General features: G+C 54.7%; 1 protein-coding gene across 2 annotated transcripts in view; it reads left to right on the top strand.

Annotated features, from left to right (window-relative positions):
• The window catches only part of BICRA (BRD4 interacting chromatin remodeling complex associated protein), a 97,207-nt gene extending 78,247 nt beyond the window's left edge, over positions 1-18,960 (top strand). For both annotated transcript variants that reach the window (XM_064381113.1, XM_021668515.2), the window contains 8 exons: positions 9,816-10,427; positions 10,597-10,777; positions 11,054-11,163; positions 12,098-12,159; positions 14,161-14,309; positions 14,502-14,596; positions 14,845-14,947; positions 16,969-18,960. In XM_064381113.1, the coding sequence (XP_064237183.1) occupies positions 9,816-10,427; positions 10,597-10,777; positions 11,054-11,163; positions 12,098-12,159; positions 14,161-14,309; positions 14,502-14,596; positions 14,845-14,947; positions 16,969-18,056 (2,400 nt within the window). In that variant the 3' untranslated portion in view covers positions 18,057-18,960. The remainder of the gene's footprint in view (positions 1-9,815; positions 10,428-10,596; positions 10,778-11,053; positions 11,164-12,097; positions 12,160-14,160; positions 14,310-14,501; positions 14,597-14,844; positions 14,948-16,968) is intronic.
• Positions 18,961-24,961: the final 6,001 nt, after the last annotated feature.

The raw sequence follows: 24,961 nt of genomic DNA, 5'->3' as shown, positions 1-24,961 counted from the left end.
CCTTTTTCCCCACTGCCTCACCATGTGTTGAACTTGGCTAGTCTAGATAGCTGAAAAATTGTATCTGGTTTGTTTGTTTTGAGATGGAGTCTTGCTCTTCACACCAGGCTGGAGTGCAGTGTTGTGATCTCAGCTCACTGCAACCTCCACCTCCCCATGCCTCAGCCTCCTGAGTAGCTGGGATTACAGGCACTCGCGCCACCATGCCTAGCTAACTTTTTGTATTTTCAGTAGAGTCGGGGCTTCACCGTGATAGTCAGGATGGTCTCTTATCTCCTCATTTCATGATCCGCCCGCCTCGCCTCCCAGAGTGCTCGGATTATAGGCGTGAGCCACCACAGGCGGCCTAGCACTCTCGTTTAAACCTCACACCCTCCACCAGGTCAGTGGTATCATCTCATTTTGCAGGTGAGGAAATAGAGGCACAGGGAGATTAATTCGCTTGCCAAGGTTATCCAGCTGGCAGATGCTAGGGCCTGGATTAAAACCCTGGGAGCTTGAGAAAGCCAGACCTGGGTGTGAATCCAGCTGTGCTTGGTGGAGCTCTCTGAGGCATGGTTTATGCATGTAAAATGGGAATAAGGCCGGTGGTCTCACACGACGGCGCTACACGGAGCCGGCATCAGTGAACAGTTAGCAGTTGCAGCAGTGATGCTATAGCTCAGCTTACTTTTTTGGAGACAGGGTCTGGCTCTGTGGCCCAGGCTAGAGTGCAGTGGTTCAGTTTCTGCTCCTGCAGCCTCCACCTCCCATGCTCAAATCATCTTCCCACCTCAGCCCCTGAAGTAGGTGGGACTACAGGCGCGTGCCACCACGCCCAGCTAATTTTTTTATTTTGAGAGGGAGAGATGGGGTCTCACTATGTTGCCCAGGCTGGTCTCAAACTCCAGGGCTCAGTAATCCTCCCAACTTGGTCTCTCACAGGGCTGGGATTATGGGAGTGAGCCACTGTGCCTGACTATGTGGATGACCTTTGAGAAGGAAGGTTAGCCGATTCTTCAGGCGGGGAGGCACAAGGTAGGGCCCTCCACAGTAGCCGTACCTGCAGCAGTGCCCCATGACAGAAGGTGGTCGGTGAATGTTTGCTGGTTAGGCAAGCGGATGGACAGATGGATGGCTGAACAGACGGACAGATGGATGGCTTGGGTGGGTATGTGACTGGGTGATCAGCCAAAGTGTCTCCTGGTGAGGACAGAATCATCCAGATTGAGAACCGCTATCCTGTGCATATGCAGGAATGCATGGAATGGCAGTTCTCAATCTGGGTGATTGTAGTCATTAGTAAGAATAGTGCTTCCCTTACTGTCCAAACTCCACCCCCTCCACTCCGAACTCTGTGCTGTCTGGACCCAGGTGGATTTGACAGCGTGTGTGTGCACATTTGTGTGTGTGTGTGTGTGCATGCTCGCGCGTGCACATTTTCCCTTTGTGTTAACACAAACAGAAGCACAAAGCCTATGGCCTGCAGGCATCTGGCTTTGCTTACTTAGCATATCTTGGAGCACTGGCTCTCAGACCTGTTTTTCTCTTGACCCACCACCCGGGATAAGAATTCTTTATTTTGGCCAGGCACGGTGGCTCGAGCCTGTAATCCCAGCACTTTGGGAGGCCAAGGCGGGAGGATCACAAGGTCAAGAGTTCAAGACCAGACTGGCCAACATGGTAAAACTCTGTCTCTACCGAAAAATACAAAGATTATCTGGGCGGAGTGGCTCGTGCCTGTAATCTCAGCTACTTGGGAGGCTGAGGTAAAAAGAATTCCTTTTTTTTTTTTACACTGTCACCCAGGCTGGAGTGCAATGGCGTGATCTCGGCTCACTGCAACGTCCACCTCTCAGGTTCAAGCAATTCTCCTGCTTCAGCCTTCTGAGTAGCTGGACTACAGGTGTGCACCACCACATGCAGCTAATTTTTGTGTTTTTAATAGAGATGGGCTTTTTTTTGGCCAGGCCGGTCTTGAATTTCTGACTTCAGGTGATCCACCCGCCTCGGCCTCCCAAATTCTGGGATTACAGAGGTGAGCCACTGCGCCCAGCACAAGAACTCCATTGTATGTCGACACCCAGGACCTGCATACATATATGTATTTGTATATGTACACATATCATTGAAACACAAGTGTCATGAACTAATGCCTATCATTACAATGTGTGATACACATCAGTATTTTCTATTCTGTTTCCACTGGTGTTTTTTTGGGTGAGGGGGATGGAGTCTCCCTCCCTCTGTCACCCAGGCTGGAGTGCAGTGGCACAATCTCACCTTACTGCAACCTCCACTTCCCAGTCCAAGTGATTCTCCTGCCTCAGCTTCTCAAGTAGCTGGGATTACAGGCGCACGCCACCACACCAAGCTTATTTTTGCACCTTTAGTAGAGACAGGGTTTCACCATGTTGCCCAGGGTGGTCTGGAACTCCTGACCTCAGGTGATCACCTTGGCCTCCCAAAATGCCGAGATTACAGGCGTGGGTCACCTCGCTCAGCCTCCACTGGTCACAACCCCCTAAGGTGACTGGAGCCATTACCAGTGGGTACTGCGTGCAGGGATTTTTTCTTTTGGGTTTTTTTTTTTAATTTATTTATTTTGTAAACACCATCTAGGAGGATTGTTGTGATGTGGGAGTTAGGACTTGGCCACTTGCAGGCTCTGTGACCTTCGGCAAGCAGCTTGCGTCTCTGTTAGGCTATGGTGTCTTTGCCTGCAGAATGAGAATGATAGGAGCAGCGGCTGCTTTGTAGAGCTGTGAGAGTTAAATAAACTAATATCTGTAAATTGATAGATGTATATTAACATTGGAATGTTTGAGAACAGAGTTGGCCATTTTGAAAGAGCAATGAAGGGAACAAAGCCAGGCAAACTTTGTTTTTGCTTATTTGATTTTTATTCACTTGTTTATTTTTCCAGGCAACTTTCTATAAAAAGGCAAGAGTAAACGTTTCAGGCTTTTGTGGGCCATATGGTCTCTGTCATTATAGCGCAAAAGCAGCCACAGACCGTATGTAAATGAATGAGCATGGGAGTGTTCCAATAAAACTTTATTTAAGGACACTGAAATTTGAATTTCATGTAATTTTCGCAAGTCACAAAATAGTATTCTTCTTATGATTTTTTTTCTTCAACTATTTAAAAATGTGAAAACTGTTCTTAGCTTGTGGGCTGTAGTTTGCATCTTTCTTTTGATATCTTTATTGTGTTTTGATATGGACACAGCATGCGTTCTTTATTCAGTCCCCTTTTCAGGAATACTTCAGGGGGTTTATTTGTCATCATTTACAACCAACACTCTATAAGATATTCTTGGATGGGCACGGTGGCTCACACCTGGAATCCCAGCACTTTGGGAGGTCGAGGCGGGCGATCACTTGAAGTCAGGAGTTTGAGACCAGCCTGGCCAACATGGTGAAACCCTGTCTCTACTAAAAATACAAAAATTAGCTGGGTGTGGCGACAGGCGCCTATAATCCCAGCTACTTTGGAGGCTGAGGCAGGAGAATCACTTGAACTTGGAAAGCAGAGGTTGTAGTGAGCCAGGAGGGTGTTGTAGTGAGCCGAGATCGCACCACTGCACTCCAGCCTGGGCGACAGAGTGAGACTCTGCCTCAAAAAAAAAAAATTCTTGCACCCATGCTTCGCATACAAGTGTGAAAATACTTGTAGGGTAAATTTCTAGAAATAGAATTGCCAGATGCAAGGGATAAGCTTTCCAGCCATTTTATGGAAAGTGCTAAACCTTTTCGAAAAGGTTCATGCCAGTGACGGCTTTGCTTGGTCCTGCAGCTTTACTGACACGCCAGATTCGCAGCCCGCCTGCTCTTTGCCAGGCTGGAAAGTGACTCCCTGTGTTTTCTCTAATGGTGTGTGAAGCTGAGCATCTTGCCGTCTCCACAGGGGGCTCTTGAAATCTCTTGTAAGCTGGGCGTGGTGCCTCATGCCTGTAGTCCCAGCTACTCAGGAGGGAGGCTGAGGCAGGAGGATTACTTGAGCCCAGGAGTTTGAGGCCAGCCCGGGCAACATGGCAAGATCTCATTTCTGAAAAAAAGAAAGAGAAAGAGGGACGGAGTGAGAGAGAGGGAGGGAGGGAGGGAGGGAATCTCTTCGTGAACAGTCCACTCATTTGGTAGCTTTTTTGCTTTGGGAGGCTAAGGTGGGGGGATCACTTGAGGCCAGCAGTTGAAGATTCAATAATAATAATAATTTTGTGCTCATTTAGAGAATGTAGAAATACAGAAAAGAACAAAGAAGAGGCTGGGCGCGGTGGCTCACGCCTGTAATCCCAGCACTTTGGGAGGCTGAGGCAGGCGGATCACAAGGTCAAGAGATTGAGACCATCCTGGCCAACACAGTGAAACCCCACCTCTACTAAAATACAAAAATTAGCTGGATATGGTGGTGCACGCCTGTAGTCCTAGCTACTCAAGAGGCTCAGGCAGGAGAATCACTTGAACCTGGGAGGCAAAGGTTGCAGTGAGCCGAGATCGCACCACTGTACTCCAGCCTGGCACCTGGTGACAGAGCGAGACTCTGTCTCAAAAAAATTAAAAAGAACAAAGAAGAAAAATATGTCATATGTAATTGTGCAAGCAGCTGGTAAAAATTCTTTTTTTCTTTTCATTTTTTTCTTGTGTTTTGTTTTGTTTTTTTGATTTTGAGACAGAGTCTCTCTCTGTCACCTGGGCTGGAGTGCAGTGGCATGATCTCTGCTCACTGCAACCTTCGCCTCTGGGATTGAGGCAATTCTCCTGCCTCAGCCTCCCAAGTAACTTGAATTACAGGCATACGCCACCATGCCCGGCTAACTTTTGTATTTTTAGAGAGACAAGGTTTTACCATGTTGGCCAGGTTGGTCTTGAACTCCTGACTTCAAGTGATCCACCGCCTCGGCCTCCCAAAGTGCTGGGATTATAGGCTTGAGCCACCACGCCAGGCCTAACTTTGTTTTTTCTAAGATAAATATTGTAGAAGAAGCAACATTTTAGTATGGGCTTTGTGTTTAGCCTCTGCCCCCGCCACCTTAATTTTATTTAAAACATTTTTTAAATACGGTGTTTTATTCACATGGTACAATCATCAAAAAAATTTTTTTGCCTTTTTTTGTTTTTAGAGACAGGATCTTGCTCTGTTGCCCAGCCTGGAGTGCAGTGGTGCAAACACAGCTACACAATTCCCTACTGCCTCAAACTTCTGGGCTCAAGCAGTCTTCCTGCCTCAGCCTCCTGTGTACCTGGATCTACAGGTGTGCACCACCATGCCTGGCTAATTTTTTTTTATTTTTGTAGTGATGAGATCTTGCTCTATTGCCCAGGCTGGTCTTGAATTCCTGGGCTCAAGCAGTCCTCCTACCTTAGCCTCCCAAAGTGCTAGGATTACAGACATGAGCCACTGAACCTGGCCTAATTTTTTTTTTTCTTTTTTTGAGACGGAGTCTTGCTCTATCGCCCAGGGCGGAGTGCAGTGGCAAGATCTCGGCTCACTGCGACCTCCACCTCCCAGGTTCAAGCCGTTCGCCCTGCCGCCGCCTCTGGAGTAGCTGGGATTACAGGCACGCACCACCAAGCCCAGCTAATTTTTCTATTTTTAGTAGAGACGGGTTTTCACCATGTTGGCCAGGCTGGTCTTGAACTCCCAACCTCAGGTGATCTGCCTGCCTTAGCCTCCCAAAGTACTGGGATTACAGGTGTGAGCCACTGCGCCTGGCCATCTGGCCTAATTTTTGTATCCCTTTACAGTTCTTTGTGTATATACAACCCAGTGCAAATATGGGTTTACATTTCTCTCCCATTTGTGCCCAAAAGGGAGCTCATTATGTACTCACTGTGGCAGTAACAGAGAGTTCGCTTGTTCTCTGTGGTAGTCTTGAAGTATCCTTTGTACAGAAGAGCCACAGTTCACGTCCTCAGGAAATGCACGTTAGACCACATCCAGATTTTGGCATTCTACACAAAGCCGTGGCAAACAACTTGTTCACCTGTTTTATTTTTGTTTTTGAGACAGAGTTTCGCTCTTTTTGCCCAGGCTGGAGTGCAGTGACGTGACATTGGCTCACTGCAATTTCTGCCTCCCAGGTTCAAGCAGTTCTCCTGCCTCAGCCTCCCGAGTAGCTGGGATTACAGGTGCGCACCACTGTGCTCAGCTGGTTTTTGTATTTTTAGTAGAGACTGGGTTTCACCATGTTGGCCACGCTGGTCTCGAACTCCTGACCTCAGGTGATCTGAACTCCCGCCTCAGCCTCCCAAAGTGCTGGGATTACAGGTGTAAGCCCCCGTGCACGGCCTACTTGTTCACCTGTTATTTCTCACATATGTGGGTCTGTTTACTTCCTGGAAGCCTGTTTGCTGGGCTAAAGCAAATGTGCATTTATAATTTGGATAGCTACTGCTGAATTGCATTCCTCTGGAGTTGTAGCAAATTGTGCCAGTTTAGACCCCCACGGGCAGTATATGCAAGTGTCTTTACTAGACATAGGGTTTATTCCTAATGTGATGGGTGAAAAACAATACCCTAGGGTGAAAAATAGTGCCCTAGGGTGAAAAATGGTGCCCTAGTGTGCGTTCTGCTGTGCATTTCTCTTATTTCAAGTGAAGTTGAGCAGCTCTGGAAATACTTAAGCCTTTTGTGTTTCCTTTTCTGTGTACTGTCTGATCATATCCTTTGCCCCTTTTTCTCACCAGTTGTAATTCTTAGTGATTTCTAGAGGCTCTTTATATATGAGAGAGGTTAACTTTGTGCCAGGGGTTGCAAGTATTTTCCCCAGCAAGTCATTTGGCACATGACTTAAGTTGTGGTGTGTGTGTGTGTGTGTGTGTGTGTGTGTGTGTGTGCGTGTGCATGCACTTTTGATGAGAATGAGATTAAATTTTTTTACTGTTTTCATATCTTTAAGCTTTTTATGTTTAAATGATTTCAAATACATAAAAAGTTTCAGGACTAGTACAAAGAGCTCATGGGAGTTCTTTACTCCTTAACAAGATGTATTAGTTATCTATTGCTATGCAGTAAATTACCCCCAAACCTCAGCAGCTTAAAACAGCAGGCATTCACATATCTCACACAGTCTCTAAGCATCAGGAAGCTAGAAGTTAGGAGGTTCTAGCTCTGGATCTCCCATGAGGTTATAGTCATGATGTCAGCTGGGGCTGTGGTCATCTGAAGGTCCCACTGATCCAGAGAACCTGCTCCTATGCTCACTTGTGTGGCTGTTGTCAGGAGGCCTCAGTTGTTCCCTATGAGGGCTCTCCAAGGGGAAGCACATGACATGGAGAGGTTGGCTTCCTGCAAAGTGAGTAACCCAATAGAAACAGATAAGAAGGCTCAGGATGGGAGCTGCAGGCTTTTTATAACTAATCTTGGAAGTGTCATGTGATCATTTCTGCCAAATTCTATTGGTCACAAAGACCAGCAGTGGGAGGGTACTGAATACAAGGAGGTGGGGATTGGTGGTGGCTGCCGCACACATCTACCCATGGTCAGCCTTTTGCTGCATTTGCCTTGACCTTAGCGCTCTTGATCTGTGTACATTTTTGTCTGAATCAGTTGAGAGTAAGTTGCAGCCATCATACCCATTTGCCCCTTAATATTTTATTTTATTTATCTGTTTATTTATTTATTTTTGAGTCAGAGTCTCGCTCTGTCACCCAGGTTGGAGTGCAGTTGTGCAATCTTGGCTCACTGTAACCTCTGCCTCCTGGGTTCAAGCAATTCTCCTGCCTCAGCCTCCAGAGTAGCTGGGATTATAGGTGCCCGCCACCACGCCTAGCTAATTTTTGGGTTTTTAGTAGAGACGAGGTTTCACCATGTTGACCAGGTTGGTCTTGAGCTCCTGGGTTCCAGTGAGCCACCGCGGCCAGCTTAGCCCTGTTTTAGTATAATATTTCAGCCCTTGAGAACAAGGATATTCTCTTAACCATCATACAGTGAAGAAATAAAGCAGACAGCATTGACACGAGACTGTTGTGAAATCCACTGTCCATAATCCGATTTAGCCAGTTGCCCAGGGATCCTGTAATGTATTCCTGTCGGTTTTCATGTAGCATTGGAGTGCCGCTGTGTGCGGGCCACCCCCTGAGCACTCGGAACCTGTCGGGTGGGCCAGCTCTCTGCCCCTGCTCACTCAGCGATGCACCTGCCGTTGGTCATCTGAGTCATTTCCCCTTTTCCTCTATTGTAAATACTCCCACAGTGGGTATCTCCATGAGCGAGTACTTTAATACTCTTTATCACAGATTCCTGGAGGGGGAATTTCCAGGTCAAAGTCGTGACCCTGTCAGAGTCCCCAGACCAAGCTGCCTCCCAGCGGGACTGTCCAGGGCGCATCCCAACCAGCTGCACACAGCGCCAGGGGCTGCCCCTCTGATCCCTTCTTAGAGGTTTAGAGGTGGCAAACCTTTCAGATGTCTGGATTGATTGATTAATTAGGTCCGTTTGGTTCTATAATTGCCAGGAGCTACTCAGGGCCCAGCTTGGAAGGGATGCTGGAAGGGCCCTGGGACTTAAAGGCTGAAGCTGGTGGTGAGTCTGATGTCATGCTCAGATCCCCAGCTTTGGAGTGTGGGGGCGCTGGCTGTCCTGGCCGGGTCCCCGGAGCCCTCTGAGCCTGGGCTCAGTCAGCTTTGAGAAACCACTCAGAAGTCACTGAGCTGTGTAAAGACTTCAGTTGCACCTTCCCCCGCCTGGAGGGTCTGGACCAGTTTTGGCTCCTTGGCCTCAGTGTCTCATCTGTGAAATGGGTCCAGTGTTGCCACTGCTCTCAGGGCTAGGGAGAGATCACACGAATGGGTGCGGGAGGCCAGCCATCCGTGTTAGATCAGCATGAGCTGTTACTAGGGTGTAGATTCTGTGACAGTAAGCGTCACAGTGCCAGCCCAGTGTTGGGTACACAGCTGGTGCCCACTGGATATACAGTGGCTGCTCTGGTTATGATTTTTTGGAGGAGGGTCCAGAGGAGCAAGGCGCTCTGTCTCAGACAAGCTTTAGGCAAGGTGAGTGTGCGTGTGTGGTGGAAGTAGCTCCAGATCGCGTGAGCTTGCAGGCACAGGCTTCAGCAGAGTCTGGTGCATCGCGCACAGGCACGCACGCCTGTGCCTGCAAGCTCACGTGGCGGCCAGGTAGGCCTGCAGCCATGGCCACACAGGCACACAGAGGCGGGGGTCCAGGACATGTAGAAGGGGGCTCAGGCCTTCCCACACCGCGTCCAGAGGTCCACACGTGGCTGTGAACCCAGGCCTGGCCCTGTCCCCTCAGTGGCCATCCGTATCCTTGGCAGCCCTCATTCTGTGGCCATCAGCCCTGAGCCACGGTACACAGTATCACGCTGGTGTCTCTCTGCCTTGACTTGGCTGGAGGGGCGGGCGGGGGGCTGGCAGCTGGGACGCTGCCCCGCCTGCCCTCCTTCCCCGCTGCTGTGCTCGCCGCCGCCCGCCTGGCCCTCCTGCCTCCTGCTGGGCAGCGGGTATGGTGCCCCTGCTGCCGCCGCCACGCTGCCTCTGCTTCCTCCGCTGCTGCCACCCCAACCCCGCAGGGCTCTCCTTCATCCGGGGAACTGCGAGGGGTGGGGGAATGGGACAAACAAGGGGGGTGAGAGGAGGCCAGAGAAATGTGGAGGAGCTGGGGTGTGGGACAGAGATGGGGGCAAGTGGGGGGGCGCCATGGGGTAAGAGAGGGAAGGAAGGGCAGCCGTAGCGGGCCCCCCTCTCAGGACAGGGGTGGGCTAGGAAGGGGGCTTCTGGTGGGGATGGCTGGGGTCCCTAGTCTTTGGGCAGTGGGAGCCACGGTTGGTTCTGACCCTTGCACCTCCACTCTCCCTCCCTCCCCTGCCCAGATCCCGGCAGCAGCTCCGCTGAAGGGCCCAGGCCCCTCTTCGTCCCCGTCACTACCTCACCAGGCCCCTCTGGGGGACAGCCCCCACCTGCCCTCCCCACACCCTGCTCGGCCCCCTTCCCGTCCACCCTCCCGGCCCCAGAGTGTGTCCCGCCCTCCCTCAGAGCCAGCCCTGCACCCTTGCCCTCCACCCCAGGCCCCCCCAACTCTGCCTGGCATCTTTGTCATCCAGAACCAGCTGGGCGTTCCCCCACCTGCTAGCAACCCGGCCCCTACTGCCCCAGGCCCACCGCAGCCACCTCTCCGCCCCCAGTCCCAGCCGCCCGAGGGACCGCTGCCCCCAGCCCCCCACCTCCCTCCATCCTCCACGTCTTCCGCCGTGGCCGCCTCCTCGGAGACATCCACCAGGTTGCCAGCCCCTGCGCCATCCGACTTCCAGCTCCAGTTCGCACCCAGCCAGGTGCCCCACAAGTCCCCCACCCCCCCTCCAACCCTCCACCTGGTCCCCGAGCCGGCAGTGCCCCCCCCACCGCCTCCTCGGACCTTCCAGATGGTGACCACCCCCTTCCCAGCGCTGCCCCAGCCGAAGGCTCTTCTCGAGAGATTTCACCAGGTAACGGGAGGCAGGGACTGCCCACCCCACCAGCACCCCCATCCCACCCCCTCAATCTGATGGGGGTCCCCCCACCTCACGGCTCTGTGTTCCTCCCCAGCCCTGCTGCATCTGGACACCCCCCTCCTAGCCCATGTCCCCCACCCCTCATCCGCCTGTCCCTCCTCAGGTGCCGTCCGGAATCATTCTCCAGAACAAGGCTGCGGGGGCTCCTGCCACCCCGCAGACCTCCACCAGCCTGGGGCCTCTCACCAGTCCCACTGCTTCTGTGCTGGTCAGCGGGCAGGCCCCATCCGGGACCCCCACCGCCCCCAGCCACGCCCCCGCCCCGGCACCCATGGCCACCACAGGTAGGGGAGAGGTCGCCTCCCTGCCCAGAGAGATGGGGCCTGAAGATGGGTGGGGGTGCTGAGAGCAGGAGGGTGGGATGGGGCAGGGCTGTGGGACTCAGCACAGGGCATCAGAACTCAAGGACCCAGCGAGGGTGGAGGTGGCAGGGCTGGCCCCAGATCTGAGGGGCCGGAGGGCCAGGAGGAAGCGGTAGGGTACAGGGTAGGGCTCCCATTTGAGGAGAGGGTCTTCATGCCGTGACTGCAGGCCCTGTCTACCCCCCCGCCTACCCCCAGGCCTCCCTTCTCTGCTTCCAGCCGAGAACAAGGCTTTTGCCAGCAACCTCCCGAGCCTGAATGTGGCCAAGGCCGCTTCATCCGGGCCAGGGAAGCCCTCCGGGCTGCAGGTAAGGGGACCTCAGAGCGGGGGTCAGGACAGGACCAGGAGTCTTCGGGGAACCGGGAACTGGGGCTGGCAAGGGCAGGAGGGACCAGGAAGATGGAGGCAGGGGGAAGCTGGGACCGTCAGAGGCAGCTGGGACACCAGCAACAGGTGTTCAGGGACAGGAAGGGCAGATGACACCCAGACGGGCGGCCAGAGATGAGGCAGAAACACGGACATGGTGGAACAGAGACGGCGCCAAGATGGCTGGCGAAGGTGTGAGGGACGGTCTCTGGGGCAAGAGCAGGTGACGTAGACACAGGACGGGGAGGACAGGGCTGAGACGACAAGATAGTGAGTTCAGGACAGGAGAGGCGGGGATGAGATGAGACAAACCGGAGACGAGCAGATCAGGGACCCAGAACAGCAGGGCAAGAGGGCGAGGCCAGCTGAGGCCGAGACCGCCTGTGGGATGTAAGATGGAGAGAGACGGAAGACAAGGAGAGGCGCAGAGACGGAGACAACGGAACAGAGGGCAGACACTGAGGATGAGAGGGGAGCCAGGAAGGGACGTGGGGCGGAACGACAGGAGCCATGTGGGGAGAGAGACACTGTGTGTCAGGGGCGCGGGGCTGGATGGTGACCAGGAAGCAGGCATCTGGCAGAGGAGGGAGGTCACACAGACGCAGCCCTGGGTGAGGGGACAGAGGAGACCCAGGCAAGGATGCCCAGGACTCCAGCCTGCCTGTCACCCTCTTTGTCAGCTCCCCAGCCCAGTCCAGGTCTCCCCTGGGGTTCATCGTGATGGGCAGGGGATCCTGCCGCTGGGCCAGGCCCCCACCCAGGTGCAAACTGGTCCCCTGCCCCGTCTTCATCCCAGGCTGGAGGGGAAGCGGGTCAGGGCGCAGAGGGAAGGCTTCTCTGAGGCAAAGGCCTCTCACTTGCCCTTCTTCCCCCAGTACGAGAGCAAGCTGAGTGGCCTGAAGAAGCCCCCCACGCTTCAGCCCAGCAAGGAAGCCTGGTGAGCCCACACCCCACCCTCTACTCCTGCCCTGTACCTTCCTGAGACCTGAGGGAGCATGGGGCCACCCTCCGGAAGCGGGGATGGGGGCGGTGGTCCCAAGTGCTAAGAAGCCCAGCTCCACCTCTTGATAGCAATGTGGTTCCCTCATAGACCAGAAGATGGTGGAGGGAGGGTGGGCTGTGGCTCCGAGAGGCTGGGGCTCAGATGCGCGGCAGCTTGGTCCATCCGGGTTGTGGGTATGCCCTCCCTCCTTGTCTCCCACACGGCTGGGCAGGGTTGGTGCTGAGCCCCACTGGGTGGGTGAAGTGCTGGGTGGAGGGAGGGAGTGGCCGGGCATGGCTGCTGGAGGATGATGGGTGGGTGTTTGGGATGGAGGGATGGGAGTCTGGGTGGGTGGATGGGTACATGCTGGATGCTGGCCTGCCCTCTCTCCTGTCCTCCTTCCACCACCAGTGTTTTTTGTTTTGGGTTTTTTTTTTTTTCTTTTGAGCCAGAGTCTTACTCTGTCACCCAGGCTGGAGTGCAATAGCACAGTGTTGGCTCACTGCAACCACTGCCTCCTGGGTTCAAGCGATTCTCCTGCCTCAGTCTCCCAAGTAGCTGTGACCACAAGCGCATGCCACCTCACCCTATTTTAAGTAGTGACGGGGTTTCACCATGTTGGCCAGGCTGATCTCGAACTCCTAGCCTCAAGTGATCCACCTACCTCGGCCTCCCAAAGTGCTGGGATTACAGGCGTGAGCCACCACGCCCAGCCCACCATGAGCGATTTTTAAAAACATTTTTTAAAAATGCATGTTTTGTTTGTGGAGACCAGGTCTTACTATATTGCCCAGGCTGGTTGGTTTGTATTTGTTTTGTTTTTGAAGATGAAGTCTCATTCTGTTGGCCAGGCTGGAGGGTAGTGGTGCAGTCTCCACTCACTGCAACCTCTGCGTCCCGGGTTCAAGTGATTCTCCTGCCTCAGCCTCCCTAGTAGCTGGGACTACAGGTGTGCACCACCACACCCGGCTAATTTCTGTATTTTTAGTAGAGACACGGTTTCACCATGTTGGCCAGGCTAGTCTCGAACTTCTGACCTCAAGTGATCTGCCCACCTTGGCCTCCCAAAGTGCTGGGAGTACAGGCGTGAGCCACCGCGCCTGGCCTAGGTTGGTGTGAAATTCCTAGGCTCAAACGATCCTCCCACCTCAGTCTGCCGAGTAGCTGGGACTACAGGCACGTGCCACCACACTCGGCTAAATTTTTATAATTTTTGTAGAGACGGGGTCTTGCTGTGTTGCCCAGGCTGGTCTTGAACTCCTGGGCTCAGATGATCCTTCTGCTTCGGCCTCCCAGAGCGCTGGGACTGCAGGTGTGAACCCCTGCTCCTGGCCTAGGAGTGTGAGGGAAGTCCCCACTCAGTGCCCAGGCCCGGGCGCCATGCTGGGAACACAGGAGTGAGTGCCACAGAGTCCCTGCCCCCACATGCAGAGAGGCTGCTGGTCTTTAGCAGAGGACGGAGTTGGGCCTGCCTGGTTGGAAACAGTCACACGGCCAATAGACAACCCACTGTAACACAGGCTACACACGCCGCCCCGTGGGGAGACAGGATCCAGCCTCCCTCCCTCCCTAAGGCTGCACTGAGGCAGGAGGCAGGGTGGAGCCACACTGCCCCCAGGTGGCGGGAGGCAGAATAGCAGCTTCCAGGCTCTGGCCTGGCTCCCGCTCTGCTCTTCCTCCCAAATGTGCTCTGGGGAGGAGTGACTTCACTTCCCTTTCTCGACCTCACCTTCCCCTTCTGTAAAATGGGGATAGCGATAGCACTGCTTTGTTCGGCTCCGGGGACTCAGTGAGACCGAACGAGCAGCCTCAGCACATGCGAGCACCACTGCGAAGTCCTCCCCTTCCCTGTTGTATTCAGCTGCGGCCTGGGGCTCAGGGTTCAGGGGCTTCCCCTGTCCCTTACCCGCTCTCCCCCACCCCGCCGTGTGTGGTCTCTCCCCTCTCCACCCATAGTTTCCTGGAGCATTTGCACAAACACCAGGGCTCCGTCCTGCACCCCGACTACAAGACGGCCTTCCCCTCCTTTGAGGACGCCCTGCATCGCCTCCTCCCCTACCACGTCTACCAGGGCGCCCTCCCCTCCCCCAATGACTACCACAAAGGTAAGGCCTCCCCAGGACACGGCCCTATATGTCCTGGGGGACCGCAGCCGGAGGGGCGGGGCGCCACCAGCGTGGAGTCGCGGGTGCTTGGTGCACGATGCTGACCCTGCCCCGCCCTCCTTCCTGCGTGTCCATCCACGGGTCTGCGCGCCTCCAACATCGCCGCCCCTGCCTCTCTTCCCTTCCTTGCAGTGGACGAGGAGTTTGAGACGGTCTCCACGCAGCTGCTGAAACGCACCCAGGCCATGCTCAATAAATATCGGCTCCTGCTCCTGGAGGAGTCCCGGGTAGGGTCAGAGTCGCCTTCCTCGCCTCTGGGCTCCTCCCCACTGGGACATGGCCCCTTCCCCTCGCCCGCTCTACATGCAAAGTGGAGCCTCCTCTCCTAGCCCCGGGAGGGAGGTTGGGAGCGGGGCGGGAGCTCCGATCACAAGGGGGACAGTTTGAACCCTGCGCGCACCGTCCCCATCCCTCACGCCCCTTCCCCCTTCTTGCTGGTTCACTCTTGCTGATTCTTCTCTTCCCCCGACCCCAGAGGGTGAGCCCCTCAGCGGAGATGGTAATGATCGACCGAATGTTCATTCAGGAGGAGAAGACCACCCTTGCCTTGGATAAACAGCTGGCCAAGGAGAAGCCAGGTGAGGGGGGGATGAGAGAGGAGGGGAGGGAGAGGTGTCCCCTCCCCCCGCAGAAGACTTAGATTCAGGTAGGAGTGGGTGCGTGGCCCTACCTCACTCCACCACCAGGCGGCGCCCCAGCCCCACCTTCCTGCTGCGGCTGGGCCTCCCCTGACCTCCCGCATCCGAGACCAGAGAGCCCACATCCATCTTCCTCCATCCTTATGTGTCCCTTTCACCCCCGCCACTCTGGGATGGGGGGGATATTCTGCCACCCCGAGGATAGAAAACAGGAGAGCCGGTGCCTAGGTTGCAAAATATATAAGGTGGCGCCTACTCTTGGGTGCCTGTCTAGTGCCTCCTTACGTGTCGCGCCTTAGGCGGCTCGCTGGTCTCTAGTCTGCTGTCTGCAGGAAACAGCACAGGCTGATCCCAGCTGCCAGAGTTTCCAAATATCCCCTCAGCCCTCCCCGACGGCTTCCCTGCTTTCTGCTTCCAGCCCCAGGCTTTTCACCTTGAGCTCTGGACCTTAAGTTTGAAAAAGTGGTCATTTGTACTTAAATGGGTGCAAAGGGGTGGCCGTAGTGAAGGAGGCAGGAGTGATTCTGAAGTCTCTAGGGTGGGAGAGGAAGGATAGTTCCTTGGTTAGGGGCACGATGCTGGAGTCTTGGTTCAAATCCTGGTTCTGCCACTTACTGACTGCGACCTTGGACGAGTTTCTTACCTTCTCTGTGTCTCCGTGTTTTCATTTTATAAAGTGGGGGATGTGATGATCAGTTTACAGTCTTTTATCTAACACCCTGGGTGCCTGATATGTTCTGGAATCTTCTGCTTTTAGAAAGGTGATGAGCTCCCCACATGCTGTCTTCTGATTTACCCCCAGTGGGTTTGGGGAAGCACTCTGTGATCAAACACACTCGTATTTCTGCAGTGAAACCGATGGGTATCCAGAGTAGTTGGGATACATCAAGACCATAAGTAACCTTACGTAGCAGGGTGCGGTGGCTCACACCTGTGCTCCTGGACCTTTGGGAGGCCGAGGCAGGCAGATCACGTCAGGTCAGGAGTTTGAGACCAGCCTGGCCAACATGGTGAAACTCTGTATCTACTAAAAATACAGAAGTTAGCTGGGCGTGGTGGTGCGCGGCTGTAGTCCCAGCTATTCGGGAGGCTGAGGCAGGAGAATCGCTTGAACCCAGGAGGCGAAGGTTGCAGTGAGTCAAGATGGCGCCATTACACTCCAGCCGAGGCAACAGAGTGAGACTGTCTCAAAAAAAAGTCGTCATTTCAGACCAGATTTTGAAATTAGATAGATACCTCCTCACCCCCATTTTTTAAAAATCATGTATATACGAGCAGTGCTGTCCAGTTGAACCTTTTTTTTTTTTGAGACAGAGTTTCGCTCTTGTTACCCAGGCTGGAGTGCAATGGCACGATCTCAGCTCACTGCAACCTCCGCCTCCTGGGTTCAAGCAATTCTCCTGCCTCAGCCTCCCGAGCAGCTGGGATTACAGGCGAGCGCCACCATGCCAGCTAATGTTTGTATTTTTAGTAGAGACAGGGTTTCATCTTGTTGACCAGGATGGTCTTGATCTCTTGACCTCGTGATCCAGCTGCCTCAGCCTCCCAAAGTGCTGAAACTTTTTTAATTTTTTTTTTTTTTTTTTTTGTAAAGACAGAGGTCTCACTGTTATGCCCAGGCAGGTCTCAAACTCCTGTGCTCAAGCAATCCTCCTGCCTTGGCCTCCCAAAGTGTTGAGATGACAAGCCTGAGCCACTGTGCAGGCCTTGTATTCTCTTAATTCTTTTAACTCTGAATGAGCCCCACGTGGTTCGTGGCCACTGTGCCAGACACAGTGGTTTAAAGTTGGGGGGATCTGGGCCTCACTGAAGAGGGTCACAGGCAGCCTGTCCTGAGGATTGGAGGGGCCAGGGTGCAGCCTGGTGTCTGGATGGCAGTCGGTGCTCACTGCAGACAGCTCCTCCCAGCTGGGTCGGGGCCTCATCCTACCCCTGTGCTTTCTTCGCCTCTGATTCTGCAGACGAGTATGTGTCTTCTTCCCGCTCGCTCGGCCTCCCTTTGACAGCCTCTTCCGAGGGTCATCGGCTCCCCGGCCACGGCCCCCCTTCGTCTTCGGCTCCCGGGGCCTGCGCCCAGCCCCCTCCGCACCTGCCCACCAAGCTCGTGATCCGGCACGGCGGAGCAGGCGGCTCCCCTTCGGTCACCTGGGCCAGGGCGTCCTCCTCCCTGTCCTCCTCCTCCTCCTCCTCCTCCGCTGCCTCCTCCCTGGACGCCGACGAGGACGGCCCCATGCCTTCCCGCAACCGCCCGCCCATCAAGACCTACGAGGCCCGGAGCCGCATTGGGCTCAAGCTCAAGATCAAGCAGGAAGCCGGGCTCAGCAAGGTCGTGCACAACACGGCCCTGGACCCCGTGCACCAGCCCCCGCCGCCCCCCGCCGCCCTCAAGGTGGCCGAGCCCCCGCCGCGGCCCCCGCCGCCCCCGCCTCCCACGGGCCAGATGAACGGCACCGTGGACCACCCGCCGCCCGGCGCTCCCGAACGCAAGCCCCTGGGCACCGCCCCGCACTGCCCGCGCCTGCCGCTGCGCAAGACCTACCGCGAGAACGTGGGGGACCCCGGCGCCCAGGAGGGGGCGCCCGCGGGCAGGGCGCGGGGAGGCAGTCCGGCCCCGCTGCCGGCCAAAGTGGACGAGGCCACCAGCGGGCTAATCCGCGAGCTGGCGGCCGTGGAGGACGAGCTGTACCAGCGCATGCTCAAGGGCGCCCCGCCGGAGCCCGCAGCCAGCGCCGCCCAGGGCACCGGGGACCCCGGCTGGGAGGCTCCCGCGCTGCCCCCCGCCAAGCGGCGCAAGTCCGAGTCTCCCGACGTGGACCAGGCCAGCTTCTCCAGCGACAGTCCGCAGGACGACACGCTCACCGAGCACCTGCAGAGCGCCATCGACAGCATCCTGAACCTGCAGCAGGCCCCCGGCCGGACACCCGCGCCCCCGTACCCCCACGCCGCCCCAGCCGGCACGCCCGCCTCCCCGCCACCCCTGCACAGGCCCGAGGCCTACCCGCCCTCCAGTCACAATGGTGGCCTCGGCGCCAGGACGTTGACCAGATAACACCGGGCCGGCTTCCCTTCCCTTCCCCTCCCCTCCCCTCCTCTCGCAGACGCCGCCAGGACAGCCGCGCGTCCGCGTCCGCCCCCAGCCTCCTGCGGACTCGAGCCGGGGACCCCCTGACGGTTTTTCTTGCCTAAGTTATTTGAGTCACAAAGCCCTCCTTCCCCGCCGCCTGCTTCGGCTGGGTGGCGAGGGGTGGGGACGGCGGCGTGGATTTCGGGGCGGGGCTGTGCTGCCAAACGTCCCCCCTGCCAGAGGAGGGGCAAATCGGTGTGTCCGTTCCTGTGTCTTCCCACTTCCTGGCACACTCTGCCCCTCTGTCCGGGGGACACGCGCGTGTGTTTGCCAGGGATGGGGCTGCCAGGTTGATGCCAACGCTCTGGGTGCCTGTCTTGTCCGTGTGGCTTCACTGATGGTGGAGGGCACTGGGAGCTGGCAGGGTCCTTCCAGACAGGCTCGGCTTCTCCCCACCGCCCCCAACAGGCCGTTAAAACCAGAGGGGGGGTGGGGGAGCCAGCCTCCCTGCGCGCTGTGCCCCCAGGCACCCGTGTGACATGCGCACGTCCAGCGCGTGACCTGTGTCCCTGTGTGTGTGTATATGTGTGTGTGCGCGCGCAAGTGAGTGAGAGAGATTTCGAACGCTCCCATCCCTCGACTTTGAAATCTGAGCAAAACAAGAAATTGGGGTCTTCCTCTCCCCCGACCCCCTCCCCAGCCAGTCTTCCCTCTGTTCTTCCTGCCTCCATCCACCCGCGCCAGATTTTGAAATCTCGGAGACAAAACTAGTACTGTAAGATAAAGTTTTTTGTACTGTATTTATTGTGTATAACGATTTTTTTAAAGGAGAATTCTGTACATTTAGAACTCTTGTAAATTAAAAACCAATCCTTTTTTTAAAACTGTACTCATGCCCCCTTGGCCCATTGCTTCGGGTGTTTGAGGGTGGGGGAGTGTTCGGATCTGGGTTGAGGCCTTCTGTAAGTATTGGTGGAGCACCTACTGAGTGCTAGGCTCCGTTCTAGCCTCAGGGGGTTCAACATGAACAAGGCAGGTGAGAGTTCCACTGACAAGCTGACTTGGTAGTGAGGAAGGCAGACAGTAAACAGCTAAACTAATCCAGCCAATTCTTATTCCCCGTGAGGCTCTGTGGTCTGCAGACACTGAAAATTAGTGAATACCAAACCATTACCCCCAGGGAGACAGGGTGAGGTTCCCGAGAGCCTCGGATCACTGCATTTTGGTCAATACATCACCTTGGTTTACGTGTGTTGCTGTTTAAAAACATTTATGTACTTTTGAGACGGGCTGACTGTCACCCAGGCTGGAGTGCAGTGGCACGATCATGGCTCACTGCAGCCTTGACCTCCCAGGCTCAAGTGATCCTCCCACCACAGCCCCCCAAGTAGCTGGGATTACAGGTGCACCACCATGCCTAGCTAATTTTTTAAATATTTTGGAGATGTGGAATCTCACTATGTTGCCCAGGCTGGTCTGAAACTCCAGGGCTCAAGTGATCCTGGCCTTGGCCTCTGGAAGTGCTGGGAATACAGGCGTGAGCCAGCATGCCCAGCCCTAAAGGTGCCTTATTTAATAAATACTGTTGATTCATTCACATGGAAGTCACACCAACCCCACTATAACTCAAACCCGGAGGAAGCCTGTCTCACACTTCCTTTTTTTTGAGATGGAATCTCACTCTGTTGCCCAGGCTGGAGTGCAGTGGCGCAATCTTGGTTCACTGCAACCTCCGCCTCCTGGGTTCAAAGTGATTTCTCCTGCCTCAGCCTCCTGAGTAGCTGGGACTGCAGGCGTGCGCCACCACGCCCAGCTAATTTTTGTATTTTTAGTAGAGACGGGATTTCACCATGTTGGCCAGGATGATCTTGATCTCTCAACCTCATGATTTGCCCGCCTCGGCCTCCCAAAGTGCTGGGATTACAGGCAGGAGCCACCAAGCCCGGCGTCACTTCTCTTCTAAGAGCACCAGCCATATTGGATTTTTGCACATCCTACCAGTATGCCCTTATAACTTAATTATCTCCAAAGACCCTGATTCCTTTTTTTTCTTCCTTCTAGCTTTCTTCACACCAGAGACCCTGATTCCACATAAAATTACATTCACAGGCACTAGCGTCAGGACGTCAGCATATATTTTGAGAGGACACAACAGCTCACTCCATAATGCAGGGTAATGAGGTGGGTGTCACGAGTGAGTGACAATTATCTGGGCTGGTTGTGTGGGGTAAGAGAATTTACCAAGACAGTTGTAGGGAAAGAAAGGCAGATTTGTGGGCTCACGCCTGTAATCCCAGCACTTTGGGAGGTGGGTGGATCACTTGAGGTCAGGAGTTCGAGCCCAGGCTGACTAACATGGTGAAACCCATGCAGTGGCTCACACCTGTAATCCCAGCACTTTGGGAGGCTGAGGCAGGCGGATCACCTGAGGTCAGAAGTTTGAAACCAGCCTGGCCAATATGGCAAAACCCTGTCTCTGCTAAAAAATACAAAAATTAGCTGGGTGTAGTGGTGGGCACCTGTAATACCAGCTACATGGGAGGCCAAGGCAGGAGAATTACTTGAACCCAGGAGGGGAGGTTGCAGTGAGCTGAGATGGCGCCATTGCACTCCAGCCTGGGCAACAAGAATCAAACTCCATCTCAAAATAATAAATAAATTAAACAAACAAAAATTAGCTGGTGCACACCTGTGGTCTCAGGTACTTGGGAGCTGGGACAATCACTTGAGCCCAGGAGGCAGAGGTTGCAGTGAGCCAAGATTGCACCATGCACTCCAGCCTGGGCAACAGAGTGAGAAAAAAAGAAAAAGCAGATTTATGAAATAAAGTAGGAAAATACCTTGCAAAATTGCAATTGGCAGCACAGCCAGTGAGAAGCTGACTGCAAGAAAGAAAGGCTTCTGGGGGTCATCTAGGATGGGGGTGGTTTTTTTGTTTGTTTTTTTAGATGGAGTTTCGCTCTGTCACTCAGGCTGGAGTGCAGTGGCATGATCTCAGCTCACTGCAACCCGGGTTCAAGCCATTCTCCTGCTTCAGCCTCCGGAGTAGCTGGGATTACAGGCGCCCACCACCACACCTGGCTGATTTTCGTATTTTTAATAGAGATCGAACTCCTGACCTCAAGTGATCCATCTGCCTCTGCCTCCTAAAGTGCTGAGATTACAGGTGTGAGCCACCACGCTCGGCCGTATATTTATTTATTTAAGACAGAGTCTCATTCTGTCACCCAGGCTGGAGTGCAGTGGTGTGATCTCAGCTCACTGCAACCTCTGCCTCCCGGGTTGAAGTGATTCTCCTGCCTCAGCCTCCCTAGTAGCTGGGATTACAGGGACGTGCGCCACTGCACCCACCTAATTTTTGTTTTTTTAGTAGAGATGGAGTTTCACCGTGTTGGCCAGGCTGGTCTCAAACTCCTGACCTCAAGTGGTCCACTGGCCTCGGCCTCCCAAAGTGCTGGGATTGCAGGTGTGAGCCACCGCGCCTGGCCCTATTATATTTTTACAGGTGAGTTCCAGCTCTGTCACCCATGCTGGAGTGCAGTGGCACAATCATAGCTCACTGCAGCCCTGACTTCCTGGGTTCAAACGATCCTCCCACCTCACCCTTCTGAGTTGTTGGGATTACAGGTGTGTTCCCTTGCGCCCGGCTACATTATTTTATTATTTATTTTTATTTTTAATAGACATGGGGTCTTGCTATGTTGCCCAGACTCCTGGCCTCAAGCAGTCTTCCCATCTAGGCCTTCCAAAGTGTTGGTGTTACAGGTGTGAGCCAGGGCACCCGACCTAAATTATTGTTACTATTATTGGTGCTGCTGTTGTGATTCCCGTGTTAAGAAGAGAGACAGATTGGTGAGCGGCCCAACGCCAGAGGTGGAGGTGGAATTCGAACCACGGGCTGGACGCTGGAGCTCTCGCCCGCCGCGCTAAGGCGTCCTCCTCACTCTCCACCAGGGGGCACCAGAGGCCGGGAGCCCCGTTTGGGGACCGGGACGAGGGGGGGCGCCTCGTCCCGCCCCTCCCTATCGTCCTCCCTCCCTTTCTCTCCGCTCCGGGCCCCACCCGGCTCAGACGGCTCCGGACGGGACTGCGAGCACAGGCCGCTCCAAGGGCGCCTCGGATCCCCGCGGGACCCCCGCGCCCAGCCCGCCCAGTCCGCTGCAGCCGCCAGCGCGCCCCGTCGGTGAGTGCTCCCCGCACCGCAGCTGTGGCCTCCCGACCCCCGCCCGAGCCTGCCCTGGTTCTGCGTGCATGATCCCTGCTCCCCGCCACCCTGTCCCGAGTCTCTAACGGTCTCCCCAGGTGTTCCCCTGTCCCTTCCAGCCTGCACCAGTCCGCCCCCGCCGTCTGTAACCATGTACCCCACTCCCCCAGTCCCCCCACTCTTCCTACAGTCTTTCGTAGCCTCTCCCACTGCCCCAGTCTCCTCCACTTCCCCCAACGCCCCGCCCCACCCCCCCAACACCCCTCCCCACCCTCTGCAACACCCCTCCCTATCTCCTGGCTAGAGGAGATCCTCTCTGGGGTCTCCCTTCACGCCCTCATCCCTATCGGTTAACTTGGTCCCTCCAGCCACTCAAGAGCCCCTGTCCTGCCTCCAACTCCATCAGCCACTGCCTTCAGCCACCACCAGGCATTCTCCCCAGCTCTCTTCCAGGGCCCATCCTGCCTGCGGCACCGCCCAGAGCCCTCTCCCTCTGCCCACATCCCAGATCCTGCCTCTCTTTTCCATTCCTGCGACTCCTTCACGGACTCCTTCTCCTTCTATGTCCCCCACCCTGTCACCGCCCCTTTTAAAAGTCCCATGATTTTATGGATTTTAGCATATTCGATTCACAGTTATTTTGATGCTCAAATTGCCCCATTTTGGTCCAGTGGGAGCCCCTGCAAGCTGGGTCCTCTGTCCCTGAAACATCCCCTATCCGCCTCTGAGCCCTTCCTCAAGTCTTACCCAGGCTCACTTGTTCTTCCCTGCCCCAGCCCTGGAACCCACCATTTCTCTAAGGAGTCCTCTGTTCTTTTAGTGGGGAATGGTATTTAGAGACTCCAATCTGATGAAAAGTTGGTTCTTTGAAAAGATCGTTAAAATTATAAGCATAAACAGACACCAATCATGTTTGAAAAAAAGGAAAGAAAGAAAAGCAAAGACACACACATATGACTGATATCAGGAATGAAAGAGGGGACATCACTACAGACCCTCCGGTGAATAAAGGTAAGGGAGGGAAGATAGAGAACGCGGCCTTGGAGACTGTTCCTGCATTAGTCATTGTTTCCCTCCACAACTCAGATCTGCAGACCTGTGATAGGACCGCAAGCTCTGAGGTCAGGGTGCCTGCGTTTGAGGCCCAGCTTGAGCATCTTTTTTTTTCTTCTTTTCTATTTTTTTTTTTTTTCTGTCGCCAGGCTGGAGTGCAGTGGTGAGATTTCGGCTCACTGCAACCTCCGCCTCCTAGGTTCAAACCATCCTCCTGCCTCAGCCTTCCCAGTAGCTGGGACTACAGGCGCCCACCACCATGCCCAGCTAATTTTTGTATTTTTAGTAGAGACGGGGTTTTACCATGTTGGCCAGGCTGGTCTCGATCTCTTGACCTCGTGATCCGTCCACCTCGGCCTCCCAAAGTGCTGAGATTACAGGCATGAGTCGCCTGCGCCTGGCCTGAGCGTTTTCTAGCTAAGTGATTTTGGGTAGTTTATTTCTGTCTTCCTGAGCCTCCTTTGCCTTGTTAGAAAAGCAGGGATGATAACAGACCGACTTCACGGGGTTATGAAGGTAAAGTGAGTTAGCACAGCCCCTGGCATGCAGTGGTCGTAAACGTTGCATTATTTTTCTTGTTAATGCCCAAGGGCCCTCATGCCCTGGGTGCACCCAGGCAGCCTTCTCAGCGCCATTTCTCACCCCTCCTCTTTGTGTCCCTGTGTCTGGCCACCCACCCAGATGTTTCATGGCTCCCAACATATCGGGCCCTCTCATGCCCCCAGGCCTTTGCATGCACCATCCTCTCTGCTTTCTTTTTTCTTTTCTTTTCTTTTTTTTTTTTAATAGAGACAGGGTTTTACCATGTTGCCCAGGCTGGTCTCTAACTCCCGACCTCAGGTAATCCGCCTGCCTCAGCCTCCCAAAGTGCTGGGATTACAGGCGTGAGCCACCGCGCCCGGCCCCATCCTCTCTGCTTAAATCCCCTTGTCTTGCCTGCTCTTCATGGAGCAGCTCAAAAGTCAGCCCCGCCCTGAGTTGTATTGGCACCGTGGTCAGTTCCTCATGCCCACTTCTGGATGTCTGGCATGTGTTCTGTCCTCACTGGGGGCTCTGGGTGGGTGGGGGATGATTTCTGGCTCATTTCTGGGTCCATGGTGCCTGAAGCATGGAGTGAGGGATTTCAGTGAACATGTGTCAGATGATGGAAGGGAGAAGGGAGGAAGAAATGAATGAAGGGATTAAGGAATCATTTCTTCCGGCAGCTTCTGCATCCCTCGCCTGGTCCATCGCTTGGTCTTCCACCACCACCATCCTTCTCCGACCAAATCACCGTCAGTCTCTCTCTTCCCCTAGCTGCTTCACTATCATCTCCCTCTTTTTTTTTTTTTGAGACGGAGTCTCACTCTGTCGAGTGCAGTGGCGGGATCTCGGCTCACTGCAACCTCCACCTCCCGAGTTCAAGCGATTCTCCTGCCTCAGCCTCCCAAGCAGCTGGGACTACAGGTGTGCGCCACCACGCCTGGCTAATTTTTTGTATTTTTAGTAGAGACGGCGTTTCACTGGTCAGGCTGGTCTCAAACTCCTGACCTCAGGTGATCCACCTGCCTTGGCCTCCCAAAGTGCTGGGATTACAGATGTGAGCCACCGTGCTCAGCCTTTTTTTTTTTTTTTTTTTTTTTTTGAGATGATG

Source organism: Aotus nancymaae, unplaced genomic scaffold (assembly GCF_030222135.1).
Source record: "Aotus nancymaae isolate 86718 unplaced genomic scaffold, 86718_ANA_hifiasm-v0.15.2.pri h1tg000028l, whole genome shotgun sequence".
In the NCBI taxonomy this organism is placed as follows: Eukaryota; Metazoa; Chordata; class Mammalia; order Primates; family Aotidae; genus Aotus; species Aotus nancymaae.
The sequence above is the reverse complement of the archived record's forward strand: the minus strand, read 5'-3'. Positions and strand labels throughout refer to the sequence as shown.